Below are 19,886 nucleotides of genomic sequence, written 5' to 3'. Positions count from 1 at the left end.
CCTTAAACTTAACATTTAAGCCTTTAACATCTACGTTTTGCATCTTCCGCTGTAAGCTGATCAGCTGTTTGTAACTGTCAGTTGTTCTGTCAGTGTAAAGTTCAGCCTGTTATCCTGAAAAACAAAAGCCAGCTGCTCTAGAAGTTCAGTGCCTGCCAGACCACATTCATATTTTGATCAATTTAACCGTTATAGATATCTAGTCCTTTAAAAATGTTGATGAATGATGTGTTACTACTCATAAACAGACACTAACTCATTCAGCAAACATTTGGCATCAATTTGAACTCTAATTAATGTGAAATGGCCAAAAAACCACACAAGTTACAGGCCGGAGTAGAAATTTCACAGGACACCACAGCTGTAGTACTGTTGTCAGAGATTTCAGCTTATCATGTTTCTTTAATCTCTCACACCATATCATAGTCACTTTTTGATTTATAACAGTAAATATATCACAGATTTCTCCCTAACATTTAACCCTAAGTAACCCAATCTAAGTTTTGCGTCCTCCACTGGACTTGGAGTTCAGTGCCTGCCAAACCCTATTCATATTTTGTTAAATTTAACTGTTATAAATATCTACTACTTAAAAAAATGTCATTGATGATTTGTTACGACTCATAAACCGACACCTACTCATTTGGTGAACATTCGGCATTAATTTGAACTCTAATTAATGTCAAATTGACAAACAACAACACAAGTTATGAGCTGGAATAGAAATTTTAAATGAGTTTTACAACTCAGCATGTTTCTTTAATTTCTCACACCATATCACATTCATTTTATGATTTATTACTGTAAATATATTACAGATTTCTCCTTTAACTGACATTTAACATTTGCAGCTGTTTGTGCCTCTTTACTCCTCCCACATCTGTGCTGACGTGGTAGGAGTAAAAGGGTTTTAGTCCCTTCCAGTATCCTAGTGTTTTATCTTTTTTTTTTTTTTAAAGTTAACTCATTAATAATCAACCAGTCTTTTTTATGAAAGTATATCATTGGTCTCCTCTAAGTCTCTTACTGCTCAGCAGCCAAGCGAGGAGTGTGTGAGAAAAGTTATCACATACAGTGCTCTCTCTTATTCCAAGCAATTACCTCATGTAGTGAGGTGTTGGTTGGAACCAGTGGCTGTCTGCACAGACAAGGCCTCCATTATGCAGAGAGAACTGTGCTCCATGGACAGTTTTTTTTCTCTCTGGCCATCAGTTATAAAGCTGGCTTTTCATGCTGATGAAAACATGAGGTCCACATCTATCAGGACGATTGAGCAACAAGTGAGTGGCCTGCAGTGAATGAAAGAAAAAAAATTTCCTCTCAGTTTCAGCACAAAAACGTAATGTCTCCATAGCAGGCTCATTATCCAAATGAATTCAAATGAGTGAGGCAGATGTAAGGGTGTTTATTTTTGACACTGAACAGTTGTCCTAAACCCACGCTTGCCTTGTGTCTTACATTTGCAAAAGCGTGGTTATTTGTTTGCTCGGGTTGTGTGCTCAAGCAGATATTTGCATTGAGGTGAGAGTGGTGCGGCAACAGAGAGTGAAGGAGAGAAGTGTAACACAGCCTGAGGCATTTTCTTGCAGGAGATGCAGCCAAAGTGCAGAACAGAACACAGATTTCAAGACTTGCCACACACCAGACCTCAGGAAAGTGTTTTTTTTATTTTTACATAATGTCATACGTTGTAAAGCCGATGAGACTTTTGAGCACAGTTGTGTTCAAGTTTATGAGGCACGCCTTATCTAAAATAAACATTTCTGACCTCGGACCAAACATTTACAGGTAGACCTATTTACCACCTTCCCTTCCCCCAGCCATCCCTGGATTCTCAATCCCACAGTCGGGTCCAGGGTTCCTCCCCAGGAACAAAGACAGGTTGTTCGCTCAGTGGTATTTCTGGTCCATCAAGGTATGAGGCGTCATCGCCACAGGAACTGGGCAAGGCCGATGACAGCAGGGTCTGGGTTTGGGCATACGCTGAGGTGCACTCGATTGGGCCAAAGCACGGTGGAGGTAGAGTTGCTCAAGAAGTCTTTATTCGTCCAAAAATGTTATAATACAAGTTAGAATATGTGAATATGTGTCCTGCCAAAGAAACTTTAAAAAAATAGTACTACTAACACTGTATTTACATTTTTTGTTGAACATTTTTTATTTAAGGATTTATATTACTGAAACATTTGTATTTTATGCTTTTTTTTTTTTTTTGCTTTATTTTTTTTTTTATTTCCTAACTTGCTCTGTGCCAGAAAACACCCTCGTCTCACGCAAGAATTCACAATCTCAAAATGTGTTGAAAGCTTTAATAATTTAAAATTAGCAATGTATACTGATAACATGAGTATAAAAATGCATTTTAAAAACGTACCTTTTATGAGATGCTCACAAAAACACGATTCAATCAGGCATAAAAAGGGTTAGCTACAGTCTCACTTCCTGGTTAAAAAAAAGGCAGGAACACCGCTCAAACACCGGTAAACTGTCTAGTTTTAGACAAATTCATTAAATAACATTGCCAACATATATGTCTCAACCATAACATGTCAACTCTGTAGGCCTTCTAAATCAAAGCTGAATAAGAAATATGGTTTAAAAATGTGCATTTTGATTAGCATTAAGAGAACTCAGAGACACTTTAAAAAAAATAAAATGAATGCTTACTACAACTATGCTGTGAAATGGAAAAGATTGCCAGATTTTCCATCTGACGGTGTTGACATTGATGCTGACGGTGGTGACATAACTGTCAGTTCTATTTAAAAATTGAATAATGTGTTTGAAATTAGTACTTTTTTCAATTTATTAAATTTAATAAGTATAAATTAATAATAATAAAAAAAAATAAGTCTGGACACACCCCTGTATGTGACGTCAACTGCATCAGCCGGCTGTCAACTTCAGGTTTTTCTGTTATATTCATTAAAATTTGGTCATTAGAATTAATAAAATGAGTTTAACTCAGCAACAACAACAACAAAATCATCTTTTGTGTGTTCTCTTTGTGTTATAATTGGTTTTGTGTGTCTGACAGAGTTGACCAAATTCCACAGCCTCAAAAAATCCTATTTAATAAAAAATGTAATCTCTAGGAGGTTTGCCCATAATAAGGTTTAGTCGCCAAAAGTTTGACCTTTTAAAATGTATTTTTCCAGCATAATTGAAGAATAAAACTCAACCCCCCTGAAAAATATGGTTTTGTCCCAATTCTTAAGAATGTGTGATGCAAAACCAGCGTGTACTTTTTACTTTGACTAACATTATATATACTTTGGAAGAAAGAACAACTATCCTTTACATTTCCTGGTCACTGTTTGGAGGTCCATGCTGTAGTTCTTTAGTAGCTCTCCCACAGAGTATCATATTACATGAATCACCTTGGTCCTGTGGTTGCCAAAATGTGATTTAGCTCAGAAATTATGAGAAAATAAAATTCATAAAAGGAGAGACTATTTCAGCTGGATGTCTAACGTGTAAGTAGATGGTTTTCTCACTCATATTCAGAGGGAAACGTTGACATACATCGGTTTTAACTGCAGAAAATAGGATTAATATGTCCTTAGAAACTTGTTAAACCACTCTTATTTGGAGAAGCATGACTGTTTAATGGCTAAGCACACAAAGTGAAGGGGAAAAGCATTTAAAGTGTATGTAAAGCAATAATGATTGTATGTTCTGCGTTTATCACATAACAGAAATGTGTCCTTAACCACTCAGCCAAATTTGAATGACTAAAAAAAGCATACATATATAAAATTAGTCCTCAAACTCATGATAAAATGAGCAGTGTTCACTGGGGCTATGTCCAAAACAGTAACCTCAAATAGTGTTACGGTTCAGATCACTCAAATACTTTGGAGAAAAGAAAAGACACAGCATCATTGCTTTTAACAAATGCCACAAGATGACATATATGTTGTAGTTTTGCCCAGTTTCCACGCAGGCAGAGGCAGACTTGGCCATTTTCCATACAGAGAGCTGGACCGGCTCGACTCAGTTTGACTCAGCCGGGCAAGGCAGGGGTCTGCATTTCCATCACAACACGGCTCCCCACTTGAAAGTGTGTCTTTTACCTGAAGACGAGCTCGAGGAAGCTCGAGTTGAGCAGCTGAAACAGCATAAACAGGAAATGTTTTCATTTGGGGGGGGTTTCATCAGCAGTAACAACATGACTCCGATACAGCTGAAGGCGAATGTGAGGATCGGGCTCACTTTGGCCCCACTCAGGTACGGCGCGGCGCAGCTCAACACGCTGAAAGTGATAGTGGAAATGTAATTCGGCGCTGTACGGTTTGGCCAAAAGTGCTGATAGAAAAGGTCCAATCTGCAAAGCAGGGGTGGAAAAAAATAAAAAGGGCACCAGCTGTATGTGGTGGAGCACCAGGATGCTGAAAGTGATGCATTTAATGTTCTACTACTACATCTCTGAAATAAAAACACACAGGGAATTATTTACTATTATTTACTTTAATTTCCTAGCATTTAAGGCATTGCATTGTCTTTTATCCAAGATGGTACTTTACCACATTTTGTCCTTTGGAAGGACACTTTAGAGGGCTATGCTAAATCCACTGGAAGAGCACTCTAGAGGGCATTTTATCACATTTTGTCCACCGAAGGGTATTTTAGTGGGCACTGTATCACCTTTTGTCCACTGGAAGGGTACGTTATAAGGCATTTTATTACATTTTGGCACTTTATCATGTTTTGTCTTCCGTTGGTGTAAACAGAAGGTCACTTTTGCAGTGTTTTTTTTTTTTTAACACGAGGCCACCAGGGGTCATCTGTCATCCCTAAACATAAGCAGATCTTAATCATAGCATTGTTACATTATAAAACATAATTAGCATGTACCACTGACTGTATATAAAGATGGATGACGCATATCCACTTCCTCCCACTGTGCAAAAATAAAGCTAAAATATCCTGGATAACTGCTCTGCCATCTTGTGCTGGTGATGTCGACCCAACTCCATCACAAGCAGAGCTCAGCTGTCAGTCATGATGTGAAACCCCTTTTTTTTTTATAGCATCAAATAACTAAAATCCAACCTGATCAGAAAAATGACAACTAACAAACATTATCCATCCACTGAGTACACGTGTATGGGACGGCCAGTCTGCTCCCATTGGTTAATGTGAACTTTTTCAAGAAACACTTGCGGTCCTGGAGAGTGAGTGACTGTACATATTCAGAAAAACTTGGATTTTCTTCAGCCAGTTTTAAGATACAAGCCAGCAAAACTTGCTAGCTACTGCAAGCTAACATGTTCTAACATGTTCTAACATGTTCAGGGAATTTTTCTGCTCCAGCCATAAAGATCTCGTAATGTAGTTTGTAACAGAAAAGGAGTCTGTTGGTGGTCTTTAGCCACTTTGAGGGAAAAATACATGTGTCAGAGAGGGTCTGTGCCAGATCTGCGTTTTTCCCATGGAAATCTGATACTTCTGAAGTTTTGTCCACTGGTTGTGTGGACCTATTTTGGATGCAAAACTAATCACTGATACCTATAAATACACATCCACGCCTACTAGGGCTGGAAATCTCTGGGTACCTCACAATTTTAATTCAATTGAGATTCAGAGGGCTAAGATTCGATGATAAAACAATTCTCTGCATCTTGAAGCATCAAAATTTTAAACTTTTATGCTATGGGGTTCAGGTTGGATTTTATGTTTCTGCAGCTGCTCACCAAAACTCAAGAAGTGGCCTAGTTTAGAAGTAAACACAATGTGTATGTTACATTATCTGGTTTAATTCAGTTTAATTCTAGTTTATTTTTGACCTAACTAATAGAAAAGAGGGGCACAATTTTCAGTCTCTTGCTCCAGTTTCCCTGAAATACACTATGAAACATAACTGGTAATTAAATTGTCTGCGGTCTTTTTATTTAAAAAAAAGTTGACTGCATTAATTCATTAAATAATTCATTTGAAAGAATTCTACATGTATGGCAGTAATAAAATGAGGAGGAGGCAGAGCATTTCACTGTGTGTGGTGTTATTCATGTTAAGCAGCATTCAATAATAATAATAATAATAATAATAATAAAGATAAGAAGAAGAACAATCATAATAATTATACTTATATAGTGCTTTTCAGGACACTCAGGACACATTTACAGAGTCAAAAAAAGGAAGATAAATAAAAGAACAAAGAAACGATTGTCAATGATTGAGAGCAGCCTCTCTGCTGCACCGTCTGCTCTGAGGGCCTGAGAGTTTCTACAGTGAAACAGACTGAGCAGAGTTATTTTCTTCATCACAGAGTTGGTCGAAGTTGTTTAACGCCGCTGTGCAGTTCAGCCGCTCTCGTCTGTTACAGCCGATCGCTGCTCCGCTCTGTGAACATCTTAATGCCTCTGAGTGACAGTAAAAAGTATTCATGATCGTCTCGCAAATTCAATCATTCAGACACTAAATCAAAACATGATTGCAGCCGCTGCCTTTTGGGAAGATGAAGTACATCCCTCCCTGGTGACAGTCCAGGTGCTGTTCTGCCCTTTTCACTCCATCAACTTCATCTTAATTGGCATTTAGAAAATCGATTTTTGACATTTATGAATCGATTCAGAATCTTCCATGTCTGCATCATGATGCATCTAAGAATCGAGTATTTCCCCCACCCTTAACACCTAAATAAACACACACAAATACATGCTTGTGCCTTTGCTCTCCACCTGCTCTTACTGGTTTTATTGGGCATTGGGCTTGTTTTGGGCTGGCTTTAGTCACATGGCAACCCTGGTGTTAGAAACAAAATGAGCATAGAGATTAGGACTGTATTACTAGATTACTGTAGCAGTTTAGCAAGTTTATTTAGTTCTAATTTTGACAGTAAAAACTCCTCACAACCGACTGTTACGAAACGTAGATCTTGTTGGATATCCGTTTGACAGTAGCCTACTGTTGAAAGCAATCAGCAGGCCAACTGGGCATTCGGCCAGTCATTTTATCTTTGCATAAAACACAATCTTGGGAACAGGAAGCCATAATTTAATTACTTAAAGTTGGGAAGGTAGCTCCTGATGTCTTGCATTTTTAAAGCTAAAAATGCTACAAAACAAATCACAAATTAAATGAGAACATCCAGGGGGTATTATACTGAAGGGTGAGCCAAAACTTGACTCATAAATTCACAGACTTGGATGATGACACAGCAGCTCTTTTGGGAAAAGAGGTCTTAACGAGCCAGAGGAAGAAAAAAACAAAAAAAACCCCAAACAGCTCAACCTGGACCCTGTTCAAAATACCAGACCCCAGAGAAAGAATGATGCTTATTGTTCATTGTATACCTGCAGATAGACAGACACGTAGGAGGGGGGCAGAGGTTTCGTATTCAAATTTCACCTGTCCTCTACAACCCCTCTGCACTGCAGAGCAGCCATGAATTGAGTTTATTGTGAGGAGTGGGGCCATATAGAAGAGGTGGACCGACAGGGAGGCCGCTGGTGACTAGCTGCTCCTTGTCCACTCGAATGATACCACCCATGAGCCCTGTGCTACTTACAATTACCACAAACACTTTGACGATAATGAGGCATTAAGAAGGTCCATCAAGTAGCAGTGCGGTCGACCTGCAGGGCTTTTTGTGGTGACACTTTCATTACAGGGAAGAAGTGGGAACATTAGACAGTTCAGTCCATTATAAGGGTTGAAAAGCATCTGACAAACAATCTCACCATCGGGTCCATTAGTAGCTCCACTGGAGCTTTTTGATGGCATCACACAATCTCTCTCAGCAGTGGAATTGTAGACGATCAAATGTTTTGTTTTCTTCAGGGCTTTAAGAGTTTCTTGTCTATGTTCAGTTGAAAAGCTGTTTCCTCAGCAGGCAGATACAAGTGCAAGTTAAAGCTGTAATATGCAACATTTCTGCATTAAAATGTAAAAAAATGCTATATACATATATATACTTTGTTGAGTTTTGTACTTAAATTGTGCAGAATGTTTTCAACAATGTTCAAATGCAGATAAATCCATAAATTCAAATGAACGTGTACAAAAAAGTTAAGGGGCTAAAAACTCTGATGTAATTCCCCAAGAAAGCAGGTTTCAATGGTTCCACAGGTAGAATGTACTGTACATGGCTAGCATGTTGTACTTTATCAGGTCCTCCATGTTTTCTTTTTCGTGGCTCTTCCTTTTCATTGGCCAAAGCCAGGTGACACCTGCCAGAAGTTCAGCACAGTGAACTCTCAGCTTCTTACCGCAACTGAAACCACTTCCCTTCTGCTACCTTCCCCTCTGAAATGACTGGAGGCGGTGAGTGACTGTGCGCTGGTGTGAAAAGGCCTTGCTTATGTTGATGTCACACTCCTAACATGCTATAACCCCTGCTATCACATAAATGGCTTGCTTTTTCCATTTACAATTTCATTTAGAACAGTGGTTCCCAACCTTTTTGTATCTAAGGAAAGCTGAGCCCCCTCCCCCCAGTACAGTACAGACTTCATATAAATTGCAACCTGTAATACAGGTGCTGGAAAACATTGAAAAGACTAGAATTTTAATGTAGTGTTTTCTGGGTTGAAATGTGCTTGGATATTGGATAAAGTGCTTCTAAAATTGTAGTGAAATGTAATCAGATTACTGTCATAATAAATTGCTGCCTGACTGAATTAGCTTGTTAACTTTTTTGATAATGAAATAAAATAACTCAGATATTTGCTGAGCCAGATTGTACAGGAAGTTAATGTTTGATCATTAATTGATTAATTGCCAATAAGAATTTGACTGATTAAACATTATTAACTAATCATTAATCAGTAGTCTAGAAATGGCATTAACTGCATGTCATCTGATAACATTTTGTTTGGCGTAGCCGTTCACTGGATAAGGAAACTTAAAATAAAAAAAAAAAAAAAAAATAAAAAATGTGTTTTATATCTTGTTAATTATTAATGACTCATCAACTAATCAATTGTTAGCATTTTCAACTACTAGTTAAGGAAAATGCACAAAATGTGTAACCCTTTATATTGAAACATGAGACTTTCTATCACAAATCATAATTGTTATTGATAACAGTACAATAACATCAGATTTAATGTGATGAAGAGGTGAAATAATGGTTTTGTATAGAAATATGTCATTTACCACAACTGGAAGGTGCTGGAAATCTTGAAAATGTACCTTGAAAATGCTTGAAAAGTACTTGAATTTGACTTAGGAAAAAAGTGTAGGAACCCTGAAACTGATTTTAGTTGACTTGTGCAAATCTGATTTTGAGGACCTCCGAGCAGTCAGAGTCTTGGGGAACCCCTGTGATCTCCCGGTCGGGAACCAATGATATAGAGGACGCTTTTATCCAAAGCGATGTACATCTGAGAGCCGATACAACACAAGCAAGGATCTAGTCAGGAGAGATCATCACAAGTAAGTGACATAAAGCAAAGTTAGGCTACCAAGTCTGGCAGGACGCAGGTGCCTGCAGGCAGTGCAAGAGGCAATGCATAGAGTACATAAGATGCATCAGATTGAGTAAATGAAAGAATTTTGGGGGGCAGTTTAATAAGTGCACAGGTGTTCACAAAGGAGGTGGGTCCTCAGTATTTTCTTAAAGACTGAGGGGGACTGCAGATCGAACAGAGTTGGTAACTTGTTCCACCACTGCGGAGCTAAAAAAGCCCAGCTAGAGCTCTAGCTAGCGAACTTGGGTCCTGTTGTGGTGGTTGAATCAGGCGTCTTTCAATGGCAGACTGTGGTGAGCGGGAGGGAGCGTAGTTCAAGTAGGAGCAGTTTTAGTTGCTATTTTGAAGGCAAGTGTCAGGGTTTTGAATTTGATGCAGGCAGCGACTGGAAGCCAGTGAACAGCGGGGTGATGTGCTGTTTTGGGCTGGTGAAAATCAGGGTCTTATCTACCTGATGGGCAAATCGATAGAACAGAGCAATCGAGGCCACATGGAAATGACTCCTCGGTTTCGGACAAACTTTGTAGACACGAGTTGGTTTGTCTCAAGCTGGATACTGATCTCTTGTTTGTACAGGACTGGCTAAGATGACAAGGAGCTCAGTCTTGGAGAGGTTAAGCTGAAGGTGGTGTTCTTTCATTCTATTGAGATCTATTGAGATTTATACCTAAATGGGACATTGAGTTGCTCTGGGTCTCACCGTTTCTCACCGATACAGACACATGGCAAAGTCCAAGGCCCCTGGTTACAAGTGCTGAGGGCCACACAAAGTCGAATTGCACCCAAATTTCCATCACAATTAAGTCAGCTGAGGAGTTAGCCATCCAACACCTCTTCCATTATGTCCGTTACAGCGTTCCCGTGAAAGATAACAGCTGATTAAGGGCTTATAGTCTTTGCCAGCCACTCAAGCAGGCAGAAACTTGAGCTCCTGCTATGCAACCACCACCTGCTGCTGCTGCTGCACCGCAACACCTTATCCTTTGTGTTGTATTACCTTTGGATAAACAAGGACCCGATCCCATTTCAGCCTGTCCGAGCACCAGCTCATCACAACATGCTGACTTGAATGCAGCACATAAAAAAGGTCCAAAAACGGGATAATCTTGAGGAAGCCATTCACCTGGTTGAGACTTTTGGGCCTAAGGAAGTTCTCCATCTCCATCATTACACAGAGAAGTAACAAAAGGCCACTCTGCCTTGTGCTTGAATTTCTTAAAACCTCCACAAGCTTGTTAATTCAGCAGTCTAATAAGGTGAGATGCAGGACCTTTTCAAGTCCTCTGTGGTATATTCTGATAAATTAAGGGAAAAGGAGTCAATGCTGAAACGCCCAGAGTTATGCTGGCTCACGAGCTCCCACCTCTGCACGCTTATTTGATATACTTTATACCAGTCCTGTTAAGTCATCAGTATTTAGAGCCAAGTCTGAAGCCAGCCAGAGAGGGAATTAAAACACCACTTTCCACTGTCAGATGCACTTAGGACAAAATGCAATTAGAACCACACGATCATGACTTACAATAGCTAAGCAGAGCCCATTAAACTGGTCCCATTAAAGTGGAGTACACAGTTAAAGGTACCCTGTGGAGTTTTCATTGTAAACAAATGGCCATTTGCACTGTGTGTATTCTTAAAGGCACTTTTCATGTGTGATGGGAGCGAAGAATGAAAAAAGAGCCAAACAATTTATGAGGTAGTAAATGTGTAGTTTCAGCATAAAGGAGCAATATATAATAATTGCGCTCCCAAAAATGAGTCCATATTGTGAGTTGGAGCCATAGACTATATATTAAATAGGTTGAAATCACTATTTAATATACAGTCTATAGTTGAAGCAAGTTGTTTCTTCTCCCGCCCCTTCCTCCCCAGACTCGTGGAAGCTCAGGCAGGCTGCAGGGACACTGCAGGACCGCAAAACGAGTGCAACATTGTAATTTGATAATAAGAAGTGATGACGAGTCCTCCACTGTAAGTTGATCAGCTGTTTGTAACTGTCAGTTGTCTGTCAGTGTAAAGTTCAGCCCCTTATCCTGAAAACAAAAGTCCACTGCTCTGAAAATACACACTGTGGATGTTGAGTTCAGTGGCTGCTTGTCTCACTGCCTGCTAAACTCCATTAACACATGGTTCAATGTAACATTTATAAACATACGCTCCTTCTAAAACATTATTAATGATTTCTTATGACTCATAAACAGACACTTAATTATTCCTGGGCATTAATTTGAACTCTAATTGAAGTGAAAAGGACAAACAGTAACACAAGTTGTGGACTGGGATAGAAATTTCAGCAGTGAGTATTTCAACTTAGCATATTTCCTTAATCTTTGATGACATATCGTGGTCAGTTTATGATTTGTTGCAGTAAATATATTACAGATTTCTACTTTAAATGGAAAATTCTGCACTTTTCATGTGAGTGTCCAGTCATTGTTGATGGTAAATTTCTCAGTGCTACTACACTGATCAAGAAAGCTGAGTTCTCCTGCTCTCAGAGCTGTGTGGGCAGGGCCCAGGATGCATTGCACGTGAACTTCTAACACCCATGCCCATGTTGCTGTGTATCACCCGCCTCGCCTTAAGCTATGACTCTGTTGTCCAAAACAGAGCGTGAGGTGAGTGTCAAGCTGACATAGCCTGTAGATCTTCCTTAACACCAACGACATCACTGTGACATCACTGGATACAGGAAGAACAACAGATTTAACAACAAGAGAACTCAGTTTACTGCATCATTTACCATCAACACCGACTGGACAACCACATGAAAAGTGCTCAATTTTCACTTTAAGCTGAAACTACATGTTGAGAACTACCTCATAAAACCTCTGCCTCTTCAGCTCTTTTTTCATTCTTCATTCTTATCACTACAACCGAGTGGCACACCATGAGTCTTTAGAGGGTCCTCGGAGTTGCAGCAATGGGGCACCCAAATTATTATTGGTAATATTTTAAAATATCATTCAAGATAATAAGTCAACTATGTGATCACATATGTCTCTGGAGTCTCACCTCTTTCTCTAGAGCAAGCATTTTGCCTGCCTTCAGAGGAGGAATACACACTTTCACCACACATAGTACAAAAGTCTTTAATGGATACGCAACCTCTCAACCCAACTGGTCGCAGCAGATGGCCGCCCACCCAGAACCTGGTTCTGCTTGAGGTTTCTACCTGTTAAAAGGTTCTTTTGTTAAAGATAAAGGGTTTTACCTATCCCACAGTGCTTGCTCATGATGGGAATTGTCGGGTCTCTGTAAGTAATATTACATAGAGTACGACCAAGACCTGCTCTGAGACGACTTCTGTTGTGATTTGGTACCATATATCTCTGCAGAAATAGGTTAGAACAATCATTCCTGCTGGATAAATCTCTGCCATTTTTCCGAATACATCGAGTCTTGTATTACTACATCACCACCACACATGGTCAGTATGCATTTCTACACACAGTCACAGCCTCCACATTTGAGGCAATCATGTTCATTCTCGTGTGCATGTTATTAGAACATACCAAAGCTTACAAAGACCTGCATCAAGTCATTGATCTATAGCAGCACAAGTGTTTAGATATTCCACAGTGTACCTTTAAAGGAACAGAATGAAAAATACATATTTTTCCTCATACCTGTAGTTCTATTTGTCCATCTGGATAGTTTTGGTGTGACAGTGTTTTGCAGAAATCAGTCATAGAGATCTCTGCCTTCTCTCCAGAATAATGGGCCTAAATGGCACTTGGTACATTGTGCTCAAAGTGCCAAACATTCATTTGAAAAATGCTGCAGCAAAATCTCTTTCCAGGAATCATGAGCCGTTTAATCCACAGGCTTTGTTGTGAGCAGTTTCATCTTGGAACTGTTTTTTTTTCCTACTGAACCACACCCACCAACCATATCATTGCGCAAGCTAGTTCAGTGGTGTTGACATTACAACTCAGCCATGGAGGATGCCATTAATGGTGACATCCTGCCCTGTCATGAGCACCAGCCTCTCATTCATGACTAGATGCATGCCACCTTCTGTGCAGTGATGTGGTTGGTGGCTGTAGTTGCCACTCAAAAAAAGGTGCTGTTGAGTTTTTCAGATTATATTATATATTATATTTTAGATGGTTTAAGCACCACAAGCCAAGTGTCATTTATTCCCATTATATTGGAGAGAAAGCAGACATCTCCAAAACTCTGCAACTCACACTAAAAAATCTACGTACACGTAAGAGGAAAACTATGTATATTTGATTTGGGGGTGACCTGTCCCTTTAACTGAATAAGGAAGCTATGAAAAGTCAATTATTATTCTTTAATAAGCCAGAGCTTGTTCAGAGATGTGACTGACTACAATAGATGATTGCTGACAGGGCCTCTCCTGAGACCACAGCTGCAGGCCAAGCAACCCATAATAACCCATCATACTTTTATTCAGGAATAAATAACTCTTGAGTTACTTATCCATAGTAAATGTTTTACTATAGATGGCGGTTGACACACAAAAAGTTTGAAAAAGCAATGAGGAGTACCAGCATGGAAGCCAAGCAGATCCAGTGCTGTGGACAGGGTCAGCAGTAGTGATGATAACAATTTCAATTATGTTTTTTATGCTCCACATGCTGACAAGTATACAAGTTAATGACATTATGCAGTATGTTGCTGGTGAAATAAAGCTTTGATTCGGGAGGGGCATTTGGTATTGGTATAATTGATTAACTGATTGTTAATTTTACCAGTGATTAATAAAGGAAAGTGCTGACAATTTTCAATGGTACATTTCTGTACCCCCCCAAAAAATGTGTATTAGTTTAAGTGTGTGCTATATTTAGAAAATAGAAATCACTCTTATATAAGCCAAATGTTGCTCTCTCAAAACCAACCAAACTCCATTGGTAAAATCAGTAATTTTACCTTGCAGAACACAGAGTTGCTCCCTCGATCAGTTATATTGGATAGTTAGGTAGTGTTGTTGTGTGGCTTTTAAAGGGTTCTTTTGGATTCACTGAATAACACAAACAAAACAGTCAAGGCAGTGGTAGACCAGCAACTTCTGTGTTCTGCGTGATCAAATTGCTGTTTTTGCTCTGGTTGGTTCGGAGAGAGTGATATTTGTCTTACATAACGGTGGTCTCCCTTCAGAAAAGGCTGTCTGACAGAACTGTAGCAGAAAGTGACATTGTCTTTTTAGGAGTCTAAAACATGTTTTGCTGCTGACCTTTTCCACAGCAGTACATTGCTTAGCCTCCTCAGGTTGTGCCAACCGCCATCTAACAATAGGTAGCTCATACAAACCCGCTTTAAAAAATCCCTTAAAGTTCAATATATGAAGTAGATTTTTGTAATTTTGCTACCATGGAACTACTCTTGCCTCTCATCTTTCCTTCAGTTTCATGTTTGCACATATTGACGTTTTTCCATCAACTTCTCCTCCAAACACTTTATCAGGATTGGGTCCACTTTGGGGTCAAATTTGTTAGCAAACCAGTGGCCATAGTTGAGGAGCCAGCGAAGTTCAGCGGCTCCATAGATGCAGACACTCCGCATGTGCGTACCAGTGCAGGCTGGGTAAAGATTTCCTTCTAAATAGTTCCATTTGACTAGTCGAGTCTTACTCCTCAGATCTGTAACGTCCGCCTCCGACCTGGGAATGTGTCCGGGCACGCCTGGGACCCTGACGAGGGTGGCCCAGAAGTGTTCATCTGGCGAGTATGTGTCAGCAGACCAGGTCAGAAAGTCCCTTGCCACCTGGCTGCTGCTAATGTGAGTCACAAAATCCCGTGACAGGACAAAATACGCGCTGCCGATGAACATCTCGATGCCGTGAGGGGGAGCGTCTTTGGCCACTGTGGTTTTGACAGGGATGCGTCGGTACTCGTAAGGCACGTTTTTCAGCTCGTGCTTGAAGCTGAAGCGCTGTTTCTTGAGTTCGCTGGGTCGACTGGTCTCCAGCATGTTGCTGCCGTTCAGTTGTTTCAGATCCATCACCAGCTCATAGTTTGACTTGAGCGGAAAGTCCTGGCCACACAGGTTGATGACATACTTCCACTTGACCTCTGACCTCAGCAGGTCAGAGAGGCAGTTTAGGTCGGCGTTAAGCCTGCTGATGTGGGCATATTCCACAGATTCCAGCTTTGAGGCGATGAACACATTTGGAGTGCACTGAGCCAGGTTTTTCATCGCCTTTATAAACGCTGGGGAGGACTTCTGATCATAGTGGATACAGTAGATGTTATGAGGTGCATAGATGGCATGAAGAATACGCTCCACCATTGGTGCATTCTTGTGCACCACCAGAGAGTAAGCCAATGGGAAGCTCCGCTCTGCGTCCGACACCGGTACCTCATTATAACCCCTCGTTTTGACGAACTTTTGACAGTCTGAGGTCAAAGTCACAGTGCTGTCGTCTTCCACGTCGACGATGACTTTGCGTTTTATCTCCAGAGCTCTGCCGATCTCCACGGGGTCCAGCTCGTAGATGGCGGTGCAGTTGACATCATACCTGCGGTTGTGGATTCCCAGTGAGCTGACGGTGATTCCATAGGGCTCAATGTAGATGCTGTCCCTCACTGTCACTTTAATGTAGACCAGCTTGAGCAGACAGACCGCCAGCAGAGACAGAGAAAACAGGAAGCACCTGTGTCTCACTCTATGTGTGTAGTGGGCACATCTTATTTTCATTCTATGAACAAAGGGATAAAAAAAGACATGGAAATGAGCATTCAGGCATTTTCCTGTAGTTACAGTCACTGCTGGGTAGCCTTAAGTCAGTTAAATATTTAGGTGATTCAGCATTATTGTAGGGAAGCCCATTTCTGCCAATGTGATTAAAAAAAGAAAGATCCTGCAAGTCAGGATGAGAAACCTTCTCAAAATAATGTCTTAGATACTCAGGCCCGACTGATGCTAGATTTTTAGGGCAGATTCCAATTAGAAAGTAAAAAGATTATGACAGATGATGATATTACAATGTGACAAAGATAGGATAGAATTTTAAATAGTTTAACAGTAAATTGGGTGGACCAAAACATCAGGGCACTGCAGCAGAAATCTTTCACTTGTATTTTTAATCATTATAATAAAAACAAAAATTTATGAATAAGAACAAAGGATCAAATATACATGATGTGCTGCGTATAAAACAAAAAAACTAAAAACAATCTGCACTACATTATATATATGTATGTGTGTATACCAATATAGGCTGATATAGCTGCAATAGGCCAATATTGGCTGATAATATCAGCAGACTAATATATCTGTCTGTTAAGATGCTGAGGAATTATTTGGAGATACTGACTTATTTTTTTTAAGAATATTTCTCATTATTTTGAGTGGGGTTACGGACCTGTATGGTTTATTTAGGATGTTTTCACCTCTTTAACTTGCTATAAAGCCACTCTCTGCAAAGTCACAAAGACTCCTTAGGCAAAACGGTCATGTTATGTTGTAGAACATGGGGGTTGCTGGTCTACTGCTGCCTCAATCTGTCAGTTTGTTTGTGTCACTGTGACTAAATAAACTAACAAGTCGAGGCAGCGGCAGACAAGCAACCCATGTGTTCTGCGAGGTAAAATGACTGATTTCACATTTTGCAGTTTCCCATCAAAAAAGACTTTCTGACAGCAAACTTAAGTGGTGAAAATATTCTAAATAGAGTGTGCATTTAAAGGAGCAACATGTAGAAACTTCACATGCAAAAATGAGTGAAGCAATCCAAACAGCGAGCTGGAGCCATAGTCTGTATCTTAAAAAAGCTATTTAATACATGATCTATGGTTGAAGCGAGTTGTTTCCCCCTGCCTCCTTCTCCACAGACTTGGGGGAAGCTCTGCAGGCTGCAGGAATGCTGCAGGAGCTGCGCAACATTGTAAATTGACAATAACAAGCGAGGACAAGTCCTTCACTGTAAGCTGATCAGCTGTTTATAACTGTCAATTGTCTGTCAGTGTAAAGAACAGCCTGTTATCCTGAGAACAAAAGCCCACTGCTCTGAAAATACACACTCTGGACTTAAGAGTTCAGTGGCTGCCTGTCTCACTGCTGACAGACACATGAAGCACACAAACAAAAGATTTCTGGCGTCTGTTTCCAGTTAACATTTCATTGATCTCCGAAGACGTATCATGTTCATTTCATGATATATTACAGTAAATATATTACATTTTTCTCCTTGAACCTTGATTTTTTTGAAGTGGCTAAAATAGCTCTTATTGCTGACCCTGTCTAGCTTCCATGCTGGTGCTCCTCTGTGCTTCTCCTAAAAGTTGGCAACTCATTTTCTTTCTAAGGACTAATGAATGAATCGACTAATCGTTTTAGCTCTAATTTTGAAATAGTAAGTCATTATTTTTGAGAGATAAGAGGATCTTTTTTTAAATGACATTGGTGAGAATGGGCTTCCATATCACTGGGTTACCCTGCTGATATGCAGTTTTGATTTTATTTACATTTTTGTAAAGTTGCATTATTTTTTTGCTAGAAAATAGCCAAGGTAAAACGTGAATTCACAGGAAGTTCTGGAACACATCCATCACTGCAACTTTCTTTTATTTACACAATTCACTCCATGAACACAGATGCGTTTTGTCTGCAGCAAAATTCATTAAATGAATGAAATTCATGCTCCTGTTTGTGGTCTTAATTACCTTGCTCTCTAAAGTCGTCTTTGAGCGGGTCTCTTGCCATGCAAACTTCTCCCACACTCTCACATAAGAACCTTAATATAACGAGAAACATTTCTTCAGTGAAGGTAACAAGACAAACAGAAAAGAAAGAGAAGAAACACAGTGATAATGGTAACACCAAACCGATTTAACACATTCAACACAACTGGGACCTCTGTCAGTCCGCTGATTTCCTGATGCTTTCCTGCATTACGCACCAGTCCCACTTCAGCGTCGGAAAAAATGTCCCTTTTTTCTCCAAAAGGAATCACATGATGAGCGGTGCGCTACAGCCATAGTGTATGAATACTTTCTGTACGGGTCTGACAGCTGGATGTACCGGGAGAGCACACGAGAAGGCGAGGGAGCACAGAACTTACCGCATGCGTAAAGAAAGCGCGCTTTGACAGAGCCGAGCACTCATGGGTCCCGTCTGCTACGTCCGAGGCTCCATCGCGGACTGGAGCGACTGTTGAGAGAGGAGTGGCGGGAGGGGAGAGTCCCACCCGGCCGGCAGCAGTCCGCCCACAGCCCGGTCACATCCAGATCATCACCAACCACCCGATACATTCACCACCCACTCACTAATCATTAACCCTCCACGGCAGAATCCGAGAATGAGGTGCAGCACAGCTTATCTTTACCAGCCCTACCCATCAACATCCATACAGTCATGGTCATCTGTGTTCACTATTACAGCACTCACTCAAGCGTGGAAGTAAATGATTACAAATACTCAACTTACTGTAATTAAGTAGATTTTTTAGAAGGTATATTTACTTTTATGAGTAGATTTTCAAGTCTGTAAGCTTACTTAAGTATGCATTATGCTATGTAATCTACTTAATTACTTTCAAAATCATAGTTACTACAATTACTACAATTCTCCAAACCTTTCATCTGCATTTTAGTAGCCAATCAGGTGATCTAATCACAAATGGACCAATGAAAACAATGACATGGAAACAAAAACAAAGGTTTGGAGTAAGGATGCTGATGATTAATCATTAATCGATTAATCACAGTTAAGAATTTAACCAATTATAATGTAATTATAGATATGTAGTCATGGCAGTAAAATGCACCTCATCTGACATTGTTTTGTCCGGTGGAGACGTGTTGAATAAGGAAACTTTGACTTAAAATGAGGGAGAAAATAGAGAAAAATTTAAAATGAGACAAACAATTTTTTAAAAATCTTAGAAATTATTGATGATTAATCAGTTGTTAGTTTTTTAAATTATTTTTAAGGAAAATGCACAAAATTTGCAATGAACAGAACACAGAGGGCAAAAACGGTTAAAAAGTAACACCTTGTATAATTTTACTTAAGTACATTTCTAACACCTGTACTTTTACTTGTAATTGAGTAATTGAAAATTAAAAAATTGAGTAATTTTAGCAATCTAGCAGTACATGTACTTGAGTACAGATTTTCAGTACTCTTTCCAGCACTGGTCATTCCCAAAGACTGGGTCGTGACCCACAGGTGGGTCACAGGAGATTCTATTTGGGTCCCCTAAAAAATAAAAGACTATGGAGCAAGTTCTGCAAAACTTAAGATTTATATCTACAGTACAACTTTTATAAAGTGTTTAAATTGTGTGTATTGTTTTACTGAAGAGAGGAAAAAAACAAGAGCTTTGGAGCTATTTTTTTTTTAAGTTTCACCAGCTAATAATGTTTTCTTGAGATAATTTACTTTTCTTCTTTTAATTAACTTGAATCTTTGAGTTTTAGAGACCCCCGAAAGTTGCCTTGAAATTTTGAGTTGTGTCAAGTTTTTTTTAGATTTGTTTTGTTGATGAGAGGAAATAAA

The 19,886-nt window shown here is 39.7% G+C and overlaps 1 protein-coding gene across 2 annotated transcripts; it reads right to left on the bottom strand.

Annotated features, from left to right (window-relative positions):
- Positions 1–14,731: 14,731 nt before the first annotated feature.
- Positions 14,732–18,667, bottom strand: gcnt4a (glucosaminyl (N-acetyl) transferase 4a). 2 transcript variants are annotated; one of them, XM_084729228.1, is made up of 3 exons: positions 18,448–18,667; positions 18,050–18,120; positions 14,732–16,083 (listed from the first exon to the last, which is right to left on the bottom strand). In XM_084729228.1, exon 3 carries the CDS (start codon positions 16,080–16,082, stop codon positions 14,793–14,795), a length of 1,290 nt encoding a protein of 429 aa, XP_084585354.1. In that variant the 5' UTR covers position 16,083; positions 18,050–18,120; positions 18,448–18,667; the 3' UTR covers positions 14,732–14,792. The 2 variants fall into 2 exon arrangements, with proteins under 2 accessions (XP_084585354.1, XP_084585355.1); XM_084729229.1 differs by lacking the exon at positions 18,448–18,667 and adding an exon at positions 18,286–18,434.
- Positions 18,668–19,886: the final 1,219 nt, after the last annotated feature.

Source organism: Lutjanus erythropterus, chromosome 10 (assembly GCF_056507025.1).
Source record: "Lutjanus erythropterus isolate fLutEry1 chromosome 10, fLutEry1.hap2, whole genome shotgun sequence".
NCBI lineage: Eukaryota > Metazoa > Chordata > Actinopteri > Lutjaniformes > Lutjanidae > Lutjanus > Lutjanus erythropterus.
The sequence above is the reverse complement of the archived record's forward strand: the minus strand, read 5'-3'. Positions and strand labels throughout refer to the sequence as shown.